This window comes from Rattus norvegicus, chromosome 5 (assembly GCF_036323735.1).
Source record: "Rattus norvegicus strain BN/NHsdMcwi chromosome 5, GRCr8, whole genome shotgun sequence".
Lineage (NCBI taxonomy): Eukaryota > Metazoa > Chordata > Mammalia > Rodentia > Muridae > Rattus > Rattus norvegicus.
The window spans coordinates 144,397,505-144,413,676 of record NC_086023.1 but is presented as its reverse complement, the minus strand read 5'-3'; the positions used below and the strand labels follow the sequence as shown (position 1 = coordinate 144,413,676).

The 16,172-nt window shown below is 47.8% G+C and overlaps 1 protein-coding gene and 1 long non-coding RNA gene across 5 annotated transcripts in view; one reads left to right on the top strand and one right to left on the bottom strand.

The window, feature by feature from the left end:
- The window catches only part of KIAA0319l (KIAA0319 like), a 92,941-nt gene that overhangs the window by 11,506 nt on the left and 65,263 nt on the right, over positions 1-16,172 (bottom strand). For all 4 annotated transcript variants that reach the window (XM_063287023.1, XM_063287024.1, NM_001159655.4 and 1 more), the window contains exons 7-16: positions 13,769-13,856; positions 12,412-12,504; positions 10,279-10,411; positions 6,464-6,692; positions 5,260-5,383; positions 4,631-4,763; positions 2,884-3,032; positions 1,863-2,014; positions 1,435-1,573; positions 303-462 (exon numbers count right to left, since the gene is read on the bottom strand). In XM_063287023.1, coding sequence (XP_063143093.1) covers positions 303-462; positions 1,435-1,573; positions 1,863-2,014; positions 2,884-3,032; positions 4,631-4,763; positions 5,260-5,383; positions 6,464-6,692; positions 10,279-10,411; positions 12,412-12,504; positions 13,769-13,856 — 1,400 coding nt within the window. The remainder of the gene's footprint in view (positions 1-302; positions 463-1,434; positions 1,574-1,862; positions 2,015-2,883; positions 3,033-4,630; positions 4,764-5,259; positions 5,384-6,463; positions 6,693-10,278; positions 10,412-12,411; positions 12,505-13,768; positions 13,857-16,172) is intronic.
- On the top strand, positions 4,759-7,417 carry LOC134486992 (uncharacterized). Its single transcript, XR_010066638.1, has 2 exons — positions 4,759-4,879; positions 5,203-7,417. It is a non-coding gene; the product is annotated as an uncharacterized LOC134486992 (long non-coding RNA).

Sequence of the window (16,172 nt, the reverse complement as noted above, 5' to 3'; positions counted from 1 at the left end):
CAGCCCTCCTGGGAGAACTAACTGCCCTGGCTGTTCCCTGGAGGCCACACAGTGGTCCTGCTCTGCAGTGAGGATATTTATCTCCATCCCAGACCAGTTTACACAAACAGGGTCTCTTCTGACCTGGTTCGCAGAGTCTGTCTGGGCATCTATTACAGGACCAAGGCCTGACTGGTGATCACACACATGAGCGGTCTGTGGTCAAAGCACCCTGCCCCTCAGTCCAGCTGTCCTGCTGCTCAGCCGGGAAGCCCGAGGACCCCAAGGCTTTCCTTTGCTCCCCACATTCATTGTCCAGCTACCTCTGCTCTGTGTATGGCTGAATCTTTTGCACGATGATGTCGGAATCCAGCACCCCCAAGAGGACCCCAATCTGGCGGATGAACATCCCCTTCAGCCTCTCTGTCAGCTGACTGACGTTAACATCCAAGATGATCTCCACCAGGTTGCTTTTCCTGGGATCTGGAAAGCAGGAAGATCAGTCATGGCTTCAGAAGTGGGAGAGTTAAACAGACCTGTCACTCACTGTATTTGCTTTGGCATGGGAGAGGAAGCAGGGACAGCAGTTAGATGTCCTTCAAGTAGGAAAGAAGAGGCATGCAGGCAGCAGGCCTAGAAAAGCCGCAGGCGCTGGCTTGGAAAGCCCTCTGCTGCCCTGAGAGCTCTCGCTCACATGTGTGCCAGGATGAGGCATGGGCCAGGAGGAGCCAGGCTTCATGGAGGGACGGGAGGTGAGACACATGGTGACAGGCACAGCTAAACTCTCCAGCCTACTATGTGTCAGCATGTCCCGAGCCGGCCTGACTTTAGGGACATGCTGTGCTTTGCTTATAAATATGGGTGGGACCCCTCCATGCACCTCCCCCCACACAACCATCCTAACAATGGTGTGAATGCAGTAAACACAGACAAAGTCCAGGTAGCCAAGAAGTGGCCTCAGCACCACATTGTTAACCTCTAGAACCTGGATGTGGCCATGCTTGCTGGCCACTGTCCTTCCTGGAGGCAAGGCAAGGACTGAATGTCTTCCCAGGACCCTTTCCAAGACAGAGGCTATGCCTGGGGCTGGCCCGGGAGCCATCGGCCCTGCCCACCCCCATCCTTAAGGAGGACATGATTGCTGAAACCCTGAAAAATGTGTGCACATCATGACGTCACCTTCGCTGGATTGTCTAATAAGACCTGAGGGTCAACTAACGGAAATAAATGATTTTCTGCATTTAGATGCTGATGAGACATCGTGACTCAAGCTATTCCTGAGCTCAAACTCCCATGGAACCCTGAGCTGCTCTCCTCAGTCATGTACAAAAGACAAGGTGCTGGGGCACAAGCTCCGTCTGACACAACTGCTGCACGGCTCTGAGCAAGCCTGCCCTCTCTGAGGCCATGTCTGCCACGGTCGGTCGGGAGAGAGACCTGGCAGGCTGAGCTCACCAGGCTTCACTTCCACGGTCGTCCGGTCTGTGTCGCTCTCACCCTTTGCATCTGTCACTTTCAGGTGAAACGTGTAGGATCCCTCCACCAGGTTGGAGAGGAAGAGGACAGGGTGATGGTCAGAGTGATTCAGCACCTCCTGTGGGTGGGGACGACATGGCTGTGTTCTGGGATAGAGTGCCACTCCTTTCTTGGAGTTAGCTATTGCTTGAGCCCCACATCCCTGCCAGTGGACCATCACAGCACCGCCCCCCACAGCCCCTAGGATCAGGAGATACAAGAATAACCCAGAGGGAGGCATTTGGCCTCCCTGACTCCAGAGCATAGCCTCGGTTTGTTACAGGGGCTACGTGGTTAAAATAGAACCTGGGAGGTAGGGTCCCCCTCTTCACCTCCTCCCTACCCTGATCACATCCTGGCACACTCACCCCTGCGGCTGGGCTTGCCTCATCTCGAGTCCACAGGTAGCTGACTATCCCCTTGTCATCTGAGGACCTCGAGCCATCCAGCTCGACCGTGCTCGTGGGCAAGGTAACCACCACATTCCCAGTGATCTTGGCTACTGGCGGTTTGTTTATTTCTAACCAAGGAGACATCAATGAAATAATGTGACATTCTGGGAAAGCAAGACACCATGTACAAAGCTTATGAGAAGCTCAGCACCAAGAGCACCTTAAATAGGGGGCTGTTTAGTGCTTATCCAAGAGTGCAGAGCAAAAGCCACGGGACCCCAGAGACCCAGAGCCTTCCTGTGGCCACAGAGGGGACAGCATGCTTCCCTCCGATGGCTCTGTAGCAGTCCTCAGCTTTAAAGGAATTTAGTGACTAGAAATGAAGGCCAGGTGCTCAGAATTAGGAACTCAGGTTTTGCTAGTTAACACCTCGGTTTTCAAGTGTTGCTTGGGGTGTCTTCTTTCCTTGTGCTTCATAAGAGAAGGAGAGTGTCACCCCCTGAGCTGCAGCCCCACAGACTCTATGGCGTGGAAGCTCAGCTCGCCAGGGGCTTCCTCACTACTTCCAGCCCAGGGCCTCTCCCAAGTCCTCCCCAGTCCCTGTGAAGTCAAGAGGCCTGTGAGCCAGAAGCTGCAGGGCAGCAGCCACCCCAGCTCCTGCCAGCAGGTGTCACTGTAGCCATCAGAGTCACAGACGCCCCAGGACTTAGCACAGAGGCAAGATCCAAATGCAAAGGAAACAAACTGTCAGTACTTTCCATTTCAGTTAAGAGCAGGAAGGAAGCATGGCGCTGAGAGGGCAGGTGGAGAGGGAAGAGGGTTTAAAAATCACCTTACAGTTACTCTCAGGACTTGTTGAGAAAATCACAGCTGCCCTCCCCGCAGACTGACTGCGTTTCCTATTTGCCTCAGATCCATCCTGTACCACAGAAGACGCGGCGGATCCCTGGGCTCTCAGACCCATGAGGCTGCTGCACACGCCCACAGCGAGACGCACCTTCTTTGACGATGACACTCACGGAGCTCTGGCTCTGTAGGTTCCTCTCGTCTTTGACAGTCAAGGTGAACACATAAGTCCCCACTTGCAGCCCAGTCACAGTGGCGACACTGCTGTTGGCGTTCTCCAGCTGCACCCCATCAGGTCCCCTGGACAAGAGAGTAATCAGAGGGCGGAGCCGACCTGCTGCTGCTCTCCCTGCAGCTGTGGCCTCAGCTGAACAGGCACAACTGCTTCCCTAACCCTCACAGGGAATGTTTAAAGATATCCCGTTTGGAGAGTCCTAAAACACAGGCTACCTCTGGTCAGAAAATTCCACTCATCAGCTTTTAAATACATCTAGGCTTGTCTTTTATATGAGCTTCTAGGGCATTCATACCCTTCATTATTCTAGTTTATATAAGAAATAAAGTCCTCTGAGCAGCTCTGAGATCAATAGGAGGCTCTAAGAATGAGGTTTCTGAAAAGCATTTCTGGCCCAGTAGTTGGTTTGCTCTTGTTAGCGAAGAAGCACAATACACATCTTATCCACACTCCTGAACTGCCCTCCACCCCACCGTGATGAGAAGTCAGGGAAGGATTCAGGCCAAGGGGGTCAAGGGCCTCTCAGGAGAAAGCCATCTTCTCTCAGTCTTTAACACATTCTCCTCCAGCCCTCGGACAGCGCTACATAGCACCAGGACACTACACCCTGCCTCCTTCCTGCTGTGTCTCAGCACAGCAGCCTGCAGCAGGCTTCCGGCCATCACACAGGCAGGCTAGGGTGCACGCATCCAGAGCCCTGCACACCCACGCATCCTTCCAACTAAGGACGACCAGAGAAATCTCAGCTCCTAGCTCTGCTTTTGAAACTTATAACCTCTGATCCAGTGGCCTCTCCTGAACCAGTCTCATCTAGGAAGCTCCACTAAGCACTGTTTCCACTGCAATGGCTCAGCCTGTGCTTGGGGGCTAATCAGGTCTGCGTGCAATAAACAGCTACAGGACAACACACTGAGCTAAGGGAGACCCAGCTCTCCACAGCAGCTGAGGAAAAGGACGTCTAGTGCCTAACACGGACTTCCTAAGTAGAAATTAAAACCCTTTCCCACCCACCTCCAGTGCTGTAAAAAGCTCCCCCCCCCATGTGGTGTGTGTGTGTGTGTGTGTGTGTGTGTGTGTGTGTGTGTACATATGTTACGACTAATTCCATTCTCTATGGTTCATAAAAGCTGAAAGAAATTGTACAAACAGGAATAGCTCAAATAGGTAATTTCAATTTAAAAAGTATAATCTTGGCTGCAGTCTTGGGCCTTTGGCTAACTCAGCTGAAAAACAATGTCTCTGAAGAATAGTAAAGGCACGCTCTGCTCTGCTCTGCAGATGAATGTTCAATCCCTCTCAGTAGCTGCCTGCCCACCCCAGTTAACCTTACTGGGTAATTTTGAACAATGCTATCTTTCTGCTCCATTACCCCTTCCAACCTGCCTCTCAAGTGTAATTCAACTATGCTTTTAGCAGACGGGTGTACCTGCAAAAGGCTGGGATCACACAGCGTTACCTGGGGCTAACTGATGATATACATTATTTCTTTTAAAAAAAAAATCAGGAAATCTTTCTAACTTGGGATTATAAACCTCTTTCTCACTCTCCAGGACAGACTAGTAGGAGTGGGTCAACTCTCAAAGACAGACGAGCCTTGCTGCTCCAGGGCCAGGCACGTACGTCCGTCCATCCGTCTGTCCAGCCAGCCCCCATGAGCACTCACCGGCTCTGCTCCCAAAGGTAAGAGACGACCCTCTGGTCGTCTGTGCTCTTGCTGCCATCCAGCGTTGTGCTGTCCACGGGCAGGGTCAGCTCTTTGTCCGGGCCTGCGTCTGCCTGAGGAGGCTTGTTGTTCTCTAGGACAAAGAAGTGCAGCCATCAAGAGCAACACTCCGGGTGGTGGAGGAGGGGCCATGGGGCATCTGCTCTGGCAGCCATGGGAACTCTGCCTCTTAGCCCAGACCACTGCAAGGTATGTGGGAGAGATGGGTGCCACCAGGGGGCTCACAGTCATGTGGAGCAGTTCTCAGTTTAACTGCTCACTTCCTCTGACATCTAATGCAGTGGGCTAGAGGGAGACACAGCCTTCTAGAGAGCCAGGGCTTTGCAACAGCCCTAAGATCAAGCAGCATTTGGTGTGGTGGTGACTCTATCTCCCAGGCCCTCACCATCACTCAGTAACTAGCAAGGGAAGGGCACTCACTGGAGCTATGAAGGAACAGTAAGGAGAAGGGGGAAAGCTGTGGTTCTCAGGCTTGGTGGGGTAATGTCTGCCTCCTGCCTCTCTACTTGAAGCCCACAACACCAGCCCTTGTGGCACCAGGGCTGGCAGGATCCTGGGGAGGAGCTTACCAGGCTGCACAATCACAGTCACTTGAGCGGTGGCCTGCTGTCCTGCGGTGTCCGTCACTGTGAGCTGGTAGGTATAGTCTCCTTCTTGCATCGCAGACAGCTGCAGGGCTGGTGTTCTAACTCCCTATGTGCAGAAAGTCAGGCATGGGTAATGACTCCCAGGACTACAGCAGTACACACAGTGCTCACTCGGAAAGAAATGCTTGAGCCAGGTCTTTAAACCTAACTTGGTACGGGGGTCCCCGTTCAGCACACTGAGTGACCACTGACAGGACAGCGTGAGACACGGTACTAAATAAAGACTTTCTATAGACCTGTGACAGCAGAGAAACCTATCAAAACACATGAACAAAGCCAGGTAAAACATGCTTTGCATCATACCTCTAGAAACCTGAAGCTGCAGAGCCCTTCCTGCCTATCAGAAGGAACATTGGAGGAAAACCGCCAATGCAGGGGCTTCCTTGGCCGGCCAGGGCTGATCCCTGCTTGCAGGGATTGCCTATCCTGTAGTGCTCCATGTTGGAAAATTCCACCCAGGAGTCTCATTTCTGTCTGCTCTTAGCAAGGCTGTCAAGTAGCACTAAGATCATCTCTCTATGTGACAGCAGCCAGCAGGACCCAGGAGCAGCAGATTCCTGCTCACCACAGCCTAGCCCAGGTCACTCATTTTACAGACTTCTGGGGAGGACATCTTTTAGCTAGATGATCTACTCCAATGAGCTTAGGAAGGTTTGCACGCTGGTGGCATCTGTGTAGTGTGACCCTCTGGATTGGGTCATCCATAAGAGACAAGTTTTTTGGTTTTTTTTTTTTAAAGATTTATTTATTTTATGTATGTGAGTACACTGCAGCTGTCTTCAGACACACCAGAAGAGGGCATCAGATCCCATTACAGATGGTTGTGAGCCACCATGTGGTTGCTGGGAATTGAACTCAGGACCTCTGGAAGAGCAGTCAGTGCTCTTAACCTCTGAGCCATCTCTCCAGCCCAAGAGACAAGTTTCTTACCTCGCCTCCTAATACTAAAAGTTTCAGATAATCTGTTAATCAGACCAGCAATTTTCTGAATTTATTTAGGGTGTAAAAAATCTAAATGCACAAGCCTGACTTTGGGAATAAAATGGGGCAGAGATAAACCCTAAGTAGCAGATGAAATCCAGAGACTCCCTGCCCCCTGAGAGAGAAGGTGAGTGGTCCCTCCTACCTGCATCTCCACCACCTTCCCTTTGCTGCTCGGGCTAAGTGACCACTCGTAGCTGCTGATGCCGTGGTCATCAGTGCTCTGGTTCCCAAAGAGGGTGATGGAGTTCTGGGGCAGGGTGATCACTTGGTTGGGGCCGGCATTGGCCACGGGAGGGTAGTCCACAGCTTTGTTCACAGTCAGACTTGCAGTGGTAGAGTTGGTAGCCCCGTCAGAGTCGACAACAGTCAAGCTGTTGGTACAGAAGCGTCAGTAGGGAGGACGGACATCAGGATGGGGCAGGACCAAGCTGGCAGCTCCCCTCCTACCCATCCTGTTGCAGGAGCAGAGTCATGCTAGAACTAACATTGACTGAGGCTCTCCTGTGTACCAGGCAAAGTTCCAAGTGCTTTATATCTACCTGAACACCCACAACAGCTCCTTAAGGTCTAACCTTCACGCTTCTCCACACCCATATGAAGAGACTGAGAGTAAGTTGCCCAGAGTCATACAGCAGGACAGCAGTGGCTTCAGGATCTGTGACCCAGCCCCTATATGGCAGCAGCACAAACTGCTGTGTCTATCCATGTACGGAGGCCTTATAAGTGTTGCAGGGTTCGCACCATGGATATCAAGGCCCAGAAACCCTGGCTGGCCTCGAACTCACAGAGATCTGTCTGCCTCTGCTTCTGCCTCCAGAGTGCCAGGAATGCAGGCACACACCTTACCCAGCTCAGAAACCCATTCTTAAGAAGGAATCATCCCGGGCTGGAGAGATGGCTCAGTGGTTAAGAACACCCGACTGTTCTTCCAGAGGTCATGAGTTCAATTCCCAGCAACCACATGGTGGCTCACAACCATCTGTAAAGAGATCCGATGCCCTCTTCTGGTGTATCTGAAGACAGCTACAGTGTACTTATATATAATAAAATAAATCTTTAAAAAAAAAAAAAAAAAAAAAAAAAAAAAAAAAAAGAAGGAATCATCCCTGGCCTCCATTCCTACAGAGCTCACAGGCAGCACCCCACTTTGTATTTCAGCCATGCTAAAACATAAAAATGGATGTGGACATGCTGGGCCCAGAGCTCTGGGACAGAGCATGAAGGCTGGCTCCAGCAAGGCGGGAACTTGAGATGGCGAGGAAGGCTCCTACACAACGTGCCTACAGCATGTGCCGGGAGAAGCAGGGCTTGAGGGGAAATGTTCTTTTATAAGAGCAGACTTCCACCTAAACGGTGCCTTCCAGCTGAACAGCCTGAAGCTGCTTGCGCCACCTCAGAATGTGAGTGTAAGCGAGCAGGGAAGTTTGGGATCCTTCCACTTTGCTGACAGAAAGAGGAAAAGCTTTGAAAAGACATGCAGTTGGTTTAAATCTCACCAGCAGCCTCAGACAGAGCCAGACGTCTGTGGGGCTTCCTTCCTGTCTTACCTTTTACCTGTGGTCTGTAGGGCATTCTGGGTATTGTAGCCTTTATAAAACGGCATAGATGCTTGGACTCTTAAACAAGCTCAAGTGTTAGATAAGAGGATCCTAGTACTCTGCCTCTTCCCAGGCCCCTGACGTGATTGTTGACCTGCTACAGACACATGAACCATTGCCATTGTTCTGACTGTTCTGGAAGGGTCCCTGCCGGCCTCCAGAGACCTTAGAGAACAGCGCCTGGCTGCAGGGCTAAGGCCGACTAATGCCATGTAAAAGCAGGGGAGAGACGATCTGCAAGCAATCAAACAGAATCCAAATGCTAGTCAAGTCCACTCTCATCATAGCATAGATTTAAAAAAAAAAAAAAAGCGTCATTTCCTACCCCCATCTACCACAAAAACCATATGTTACCGCTGTGGTAGAAAGCTCAGACCCTGAAGGCAGACTGCTATGTGACCTTGGGCAAGTTACTTAACCTCCTTGTGCCAAAATTACCTAATCTGTCAAATGAGAATAACCAGAATTTCCGTTTAAAGGATTAAATGAGATAAAATTGTCTAGTGGAGCCCTGGGTTCAGTCCCCAGCTCCAAAAAAAAAGAACCAAAAAAAAAAAAATTGTCTAGTGGAAAGAGATCAGAAAAACACTTTGCACAGAGTACATGTTCCAGAAACAGTGGTCATTACTGTAGCCTTTGGTTTTGTTTGGGTTTATTTTTCATTTTGGTTTGTTTTGTTTGAGATGGCCTTGATATTTAGCCCAGTATGAGGTCCCTGTTTCGGTCCCTCAAGTGCTGTGGTTACAGGTCTGTGCCACTATGTCCAATTTTGTCATTATTTTAAAAAATATCAACCTAAAAAAAAATAACAAAAAAAAAGAAAAGAAAAGAAGAGAAAAAAGAAGAAGAAAAAGAAAAAAAATCAACCTAGCTCAAGGTAAATTCTATATTAAGTGAGGAAGTTCCAGAAATTTAAGGTAAACATCAACTCGAAACTCCTGTTCAAGCCAGTGAGAGGACTTCAGGCTGCACTGGAAACCACTGTCCACTCCTGTGCTTTAAGAGCAGTGAGAGTGCCACCAAGTCAGAGCACGTGAAGGGAAGGGCTGTGCTATGACATCAACTCCGTGTTTCTAACAGTGTCTAGAACGCAATGACCTCCAGACCCGCCCATAGTCTTCAAATATACTATTCTTGGAATGCCCTCCTTCACCGGTTGGAGTGCTATCTACTTCATAGGCCTCAGTTTCCCATGAGGCACTCTGTACTCTCTCCAGAGAAGAACGTCTCATCCTCCCTTGTGTATTGAATGTCTCAGCAGCATCTGCCACTATGTGACTCATGCCTATGTATGAGTGTATGTATGTGTCTGTAAATGCATGTGAGTATGTGTGTGTATATATAAGTGTGTATGAGAGAGTGTGTTAGTATGAGTGTGTGTGAGCATGTGTGAGTAAGTATGAGTGTGTTGAATGTGAGTTTGTATGTGTACATGTGTGTGTGGGCACGCATGTGTCATGGGGTGAAGTAGGATGAGCCATGGCTGGAGGATTAGAAAATCTTTTGATGGACTGGAGGGATGGCTCAGCGGTTAGGAGCGCCGACTGCTCTTCCAGAGGTCCTGTGTTCAATTCCCAGCAACCACATGGTGGCTCACAACCATCTGTAATGAGATCTGATGCCCTCTTCTGGTGTGTGAAGACAACTACAGTGTACTCACATACATAAAATAAATAGATAAATCTTTTTAAAGAAAAACTTTTGACCTCTACTGTGTGACCTCAGAGGAAACAACTTTCCTAACCCTACATCTACATAAGGGCATGATGCTCATTACAGATAAACTACAACATAAATTATGCAAGTATATAGAGTGCCCTAGAGTAAGCCTAAAGCCTCACTCATAAACACATTCTAAATGTCAATGCTAATTCTTGAAAGGATTTTCTTTGAATCAAAATTTTCAAATAGTTCCAATAACAAAAGACTCCAGAAATCACCGGACTGCTAGTGAAAAGCAAAGCCTGCTGGGTGTGGTGATCTTTAACCCCAGCACTCAGGAGGCAGAGGCCAGAGGAGCTCTGAGTTCAAGGCCAGCCTGGTCTACAGAGAGAGTTCCAAGACAGCCAGGTCTACACAGAGAAAGCATTTCCCAGAGGGAAAAGAAAACTTGTTGATGTCAGTGCCAAGAAGGAAAGAGAAAATGGACCCTTCCCCTAACACATAAGTCCTGGGAAATGTTTGGGGTCCTCCAGACGTGGCTCTTAGAACAATGTAGAGTTTCTGAAGAGATTGTGCCCTAGGAAACATCAGTCACTACTGTAACCACTCCCACGGCTGAATTCTCCACCAACCCCAGTGCAAACTGCTATTTTCAGTCACTCCTACAAGATCAACTTGAAGCTGAAGCCTAATTTACCTGAAAGTGTAGTTCCCAGGGACGAGCTTACTTAGTTTTAGTATGGCTGTGTCTTCAGAGATCTTCTCTTCTCTCAGAGGTCCCTTAAGTTCCTCCCAGTGGTACTGGACAATTTTATCGTCATCTGTGCTCTCTGGATCACAAAGAAAATCGGTTCTAACAGAATGCCCGGCCTCGGCACTTACCCGGTTTACACAAACCAAGGGACCACTCAGAGAGCTCAAGCTGGAAAAACATGAAGTTAGACTCTCCAAAGCAGTTTCCCCACTGGGTCAGCTGGCCTCTAATGAATGCTCCTGTACGTTTCCTAAGGACTGTAACTTAGGAAATCTCAAGTTAAAATGCTACTGTATAAAAAGAAATCATTTTAAATACATAAAAATATATTGAAACCTCACTTAAAAGGAAATGCAAATTAAAACATCTCTTTGAGATACTATTTTTTAACCTAGCATACTGTTGGAAGAAAGGGTTCAGGCCATCAGGATGGCCCAGCAGACTTGCCACAAATCTGACCATCTGAGTCAATCCCCAGATCCCATGAGGAAGGCAAGAACTGACCACAAGTCACCCTCTGAACTCCAATAGGGGCGGCACCTTCCCATAGTACATACAATAAGAAATGCAATATAACAATCTTATGTTTCACAATATGGTAAAAGTATAGAGAAAAGGGGCCTCACATTAGCTGAATTGATAATAGCTCATTGCTCTATGTAAAGTACTTTGGCGACAAATATCTTTGCTCCTGCAATAATTCTAAAAATTTATCTTACAGATACACTTACTATTTGTGACAGTGCTGCTCATCATAAAAAGGAAAGCAATCTAAGTGGTCACCAGCACACACTGCAAACAAGCATGCAATCATTCCATGACACTGTACACTCCACAGAAGTTGTCTTTGAAAAGTGATATGCACTTCATGCCCTGATTAGAAAAATCCTCCATACACAGAGATGAGGCATCATAAATGAGTGCGTGCGTGTGGCTGTGTGAATAAGAAGAAAGATACTGCATGTGCAGTTTTCAAATAAGCGGAAAAACTCTGGGCAAGGACATGGGCAGCAATGCCATCGGCTCCCTGGAGCCTGGGAGACACTCCTTTCATGGTGTCTCTACATAATATTCAAATTCTACCCACTCCAAACTAAAAAGCAGCAAGTGTTATCCAAACCCTTCTCCCCTCCCTCTGACACCTTTATCCCCAGTCCCTTCCTCTCAGCAGAACCACTGACATAAAATGCTTAACCTTTTGAGTATCCTGTGCCAGAGTAGGGCTACCTCAACCAAAAAACCATGTCAGCCAAGACAGGCAGCATGGTGGGGATGAGCAGATCAGAGGGCAGGACTGAACCTACCTGAGCACTTGGGATCGGGCCTAGGGACTAAGCCACGCCTTGTGCTTGTAAAAGACTACAGCACTGAGCTATGCCCACGCCCACAGCTCCAGAAACCTCAGTCCATGGTCTCTTTATTAAAGAGGGGGGTGGAGAAGGGGCGGCTCAGGAGCACATCCTGCTCCTCCAGAGGACCAGACTCCCGTTTCCAACCCATGCGTAGCAGCTCACAACCATCTGTAACTCTGGCTCTATCTAGGGGATGGGATGACTCTGGTGTCCTTGAGCACCTGCACTCTCATGTGTGCATGCGCACGCACGCGCGCTCACACACACGCACACCATGCGTAATTAAAATAACAAAAATAAATCTTCAAAAATCATTAAAACAAAACCAAAAGGAACATAGTCCCAGGCAGGGTGTACAGTGAGCCTCTTCAAGAGGCTGATGACAGCCTTTGTGCAGAGATATCTCTGAATATCCCTAGGCAGCCCTCTTGGTTACTGATGTAACTTGATTTCTACAATCAAGAAAGGAAATATCTAAGCAAATATGAAAACCAGCCACTTTCAACCAAAAGTAATTCTAACTGTATGCCCAATTCTGTTTTCTCTGAGTAGAAATGTTACTTCAAGCAAGATTTTAACTGTGGCCTGACTGGGAAATTTCTAATCAGTTGCTCTGCCTGGCTGACCTTCAGGTAACACAGTTAAACACTGATCTAAATAGATCATGGATGCGGCTAGCCTGGGAGCTCGCAGAGACCACATTCCACAGCGCTTAGGTACTCACGGCTGCCATCGATGATGGTAGAGGTGGTTGGCAGCGAGATCTCCTGGAACTGAGGTGATACCACGGCAACGGGAGGCCGATTCTTACGGGGCTCTTCGAGAAAATGACACAAAAAGAAATTGGGAGAGAAAACTTAAAATTGTAAGAGGGGTAGAGTATGTCTGTGTTGATTACAAATTAATAGTTTCACATAGGGTTTCTCTGTGTAGCCCTGGCTGTCCCAAAACTTGCTCTGTAGACCAGGCTGCCCTGGTAATGTGAGACACCTGGTCGGGCCTGTTCCAAACCTGACTGTTCCTAAGACCATGCTAGCACTGAGCCTGCCAGCTATGTAGCCTGGACTGATCTTCAACTCACAACTTCCTGAGAGCCAGACTGAAATAAATGCATCGCTACATGGCCCCATGTGTTCTTTCAGTGCTCACGTGTACCAAGCTTACAAAAAGTTCCATGGGTACCAATCACTACTTCCGTTGAGCTCAGCTAGAGGTGGACAAGAAATGAATGAGCACTGAAACTCTAGCAAGTGAAGCATCCTTCGGCACAAGCCTGCTGGAGATGCAGTGACCTCTCAACTGTCGGAGACGGCAGTGTACCACAAGCCCTCTAGTCCACCTGAGTGCCAGATGCAAGGCTGCTCAATTCTCGTTGACAGGCGACCAGATGGTCTCCATGCTGAGCCTAAGTACACACTTGCCCTTTGTGTTTCTCCTGTCCTGCTGAGCATGGCACTGACCTCACCATGCTATCAGCACCTCTCCACTGAGCTCCTCCTAGTCTGCGGCTCACACACTCAGTGTCTGGTGAAGCTTGTTTTAGGTTTGGAGCTCAGGAAATGAAAACATGTAGTGCCAACACAAGAAGAAGGTGGCACTGATCTGTGTCAGAACAAGGACCTATCTCCAGCTTCTAGAAATGTCTGTCCAAGCACAATCCAGTGCCTCGCTGGTCTCCTGTCCTCTACCAACAGGCTGCTTTTAAAGGAACCATAGTATGGATTCAGGATTGAGTTTCCAATATGGGAGAGAACTGGTAGTTTTCAGCAAGGAGCTCTGACTTCTGGAAGTCACTTAGCCAGCTCTCCTATGTGATGCTCCAGAGCTTCCAGGTTTCTTACGTTTCTTAGTCAAAACACAACATCTCCCAGCTCTGTCCACGTGGGGGTAGACAGGTCATTGCTCTGGTCTTAGGGTACAGACCAGTGACTACTGCTCCTGGGCTCAGCACAATGTACTTTGCTGCAATTGCTATGCTGGACTAGGAATTGCCCAGTAAATAGGATACGCCCCCCACCCTCACCCCCACCAAAGAATAGGGGTCTATTCTTTGACAGAGGTCAAAGCTCTGTGGCAGTTACCTGGCTTCACTGTCACATTCACGTAGCCTTCCCCATGGGCATTCTGGCCATCCACAATCACCTTGAATTCATAGAGGCCTGGAGTCAGCTGACAAGGGAAGACAAGGTCCTTTAGATGACCACAAGGGCCGAGCACCTGAACCTTCCCTGCTGAGCCTGCATTCTTTTCTTGCCCTATTCTCAAAGTGGAAACAAGTGCACTAGCTAAAGGATTAGAGATGGGTTATATTAATAAGAAACAGCTTTTTTTAAAAAAAAAAAAGTGATTCTTATTACTGGCTGCATTTAGAACAGAAAGGTTTCAATTTCCCTATACTCTGATTTTCTTCTCAGAGGAACCACTAAGGACCCAACAACCCCACTTCACCGTTATCAAACTTAAAATCATGTCTTCATAGAAAAACATCTTATTAAAAATAGAAACAACAAATGGGGAGTGGAAGTGCTGGAGGGATGGCTAAGTAGTTAAACGCAGACTGCTCTTCCAGAACCTGAGTTCAATTCCCAGCACCCACATGGCAGCTCACAACTGTCTGTTAACTCTAGTTCCAGGGGATCGCACAACCTCTTCTGGCCTCCTTGGGTACCAGCATGCAAGTGATATGCATACAAACATACATACATACATACATACATACATACATACATACATACACACACACACACAGGCAAATCCCCCATATATAGAAAAAACAGCTTTAAAAAGAAAACAAAAAACAAATTGGCTGGCAATGGTGGCTCACACCTTTAATCCCAGCATCAGGAGGCAGAAGCAGGTAGATCTCTCAGTTCAAGGATAGCATGGTCTACAGAGTGAGTCCTAGGACAGCAAGAGCTACACAAAGAAACTCTTATCTCTAAAAACCAGCAAAAAAAAAAAAAAAAAAAGCAATCAAGCAAACAGACAGACAACTAACTAGTTCTTGAAATCTGATTTTCCCTTCCGTTTCTGCTGACTGTAGAAACAATACAAAGAGGGAGCACAGTAAAGCCACCATGATGTCACCATCTCACCATGCTGGTGTCTACTGTTGTCTCCTCCAACCCTTGGTCACAAACATAAATCAGTTTTATCCAGATTGTTTCTTTACTTTCTTCTGTTGTTGTGTTTGGTTAGTTGGTTTGGTCTGTCTTTTTGAGATGGGGTTTCTCTATGTAGCCCTGGCTGTCCTTAAACTCACTGTGTAGACCAGACTGGCGTCAAGCACACAGACACCTCTGCCTCTGCCTTCCAAGTGATTAAAGGCATGTACCAGCACCCCTGGCTTCAGCTTGCTCCCTCAGAGCCAGTCACAAACCTGTCACTATCCCAGCCAAACTTCATTGGTGTTGGGGTCTAGCTAAAAAATTAAGGTATCGTACTTTTTATTGTTCTTTATTCCCTTCATTAGCATAAGTAATGCTCGTGGTTATGATAAAATCTCTCTAACATTCATTCATTTCAATGACTACGGAACAGTACATGAATATATGTATCATAATCCACACAACATTCCACATTGTTAGATCCTTGGGTCGCTTCCAAGTTCTTCCTGTTATGATTAAAGTGAACATCATGAGAAGAAAATAAAGATTTTCTTTTTTCCATCTTTTTTGGATGAATACTAATCAGCCCACCGCCCCTGCAAAGCTTTGTCCCCAGCCTTCCCACTCTGCCTTGCTCCTGCCTTGACCTCTGCCTTCCGAGCTTTGAGAACGGCATCCCCTGAATCCTGAGCTTACTCCACAGGCTCGCCCTGGCCCACCTTAGCTGGACCACAGCTTCATTTTTAGACAGATACACGAATTGATCTCTTGAACCAGATTCATCTCCTAGTCTCTAGTCCTTTCCTCCAGCTGCCAAGATCAAGTCCACCCAGTGCCTCATACGGACCACAAATCACAGCTTTAAATGAATGAATCATCCGTAAATCTCCTTCAAACATGAGCTCCCCCTTGTGTCTCATTCTCCCAGCATTCCCACCCAGCATCTCAGGTCCATCCACTTGCTCTCACCCAGACTGCCAGTGACTTGGTTCTCCATCCACTCCTCACAGCGGTTGGGAATGAAAGCGTGGCCTCAGAGGCGGAAGGTTCTAGATACGACCAGCCACTTTATGGCTTTGCAAACTCTGGCCAAGCCATTTCCTTTTTAAATATTTCTATTTTTATTTGTAAAACAGAAATTAATACCTATTATCTTGAGATTTTATGTCAATAAAAAGTAATCATTAAGTAACACAACTAACAATATGTCTGCTACATGGTCTGAACAGAATAGATTGCTTCCTGTTTTAATTTTTTATTCAGGATATTATCATTTTCTACCTACATTTATCAATAGATTTTGTACTCTTCTTCCCACTTTGAATCTTATTTCCACCAACCTGTGGAAGGCCATATTTCTTAACTGAAAATCTGAACG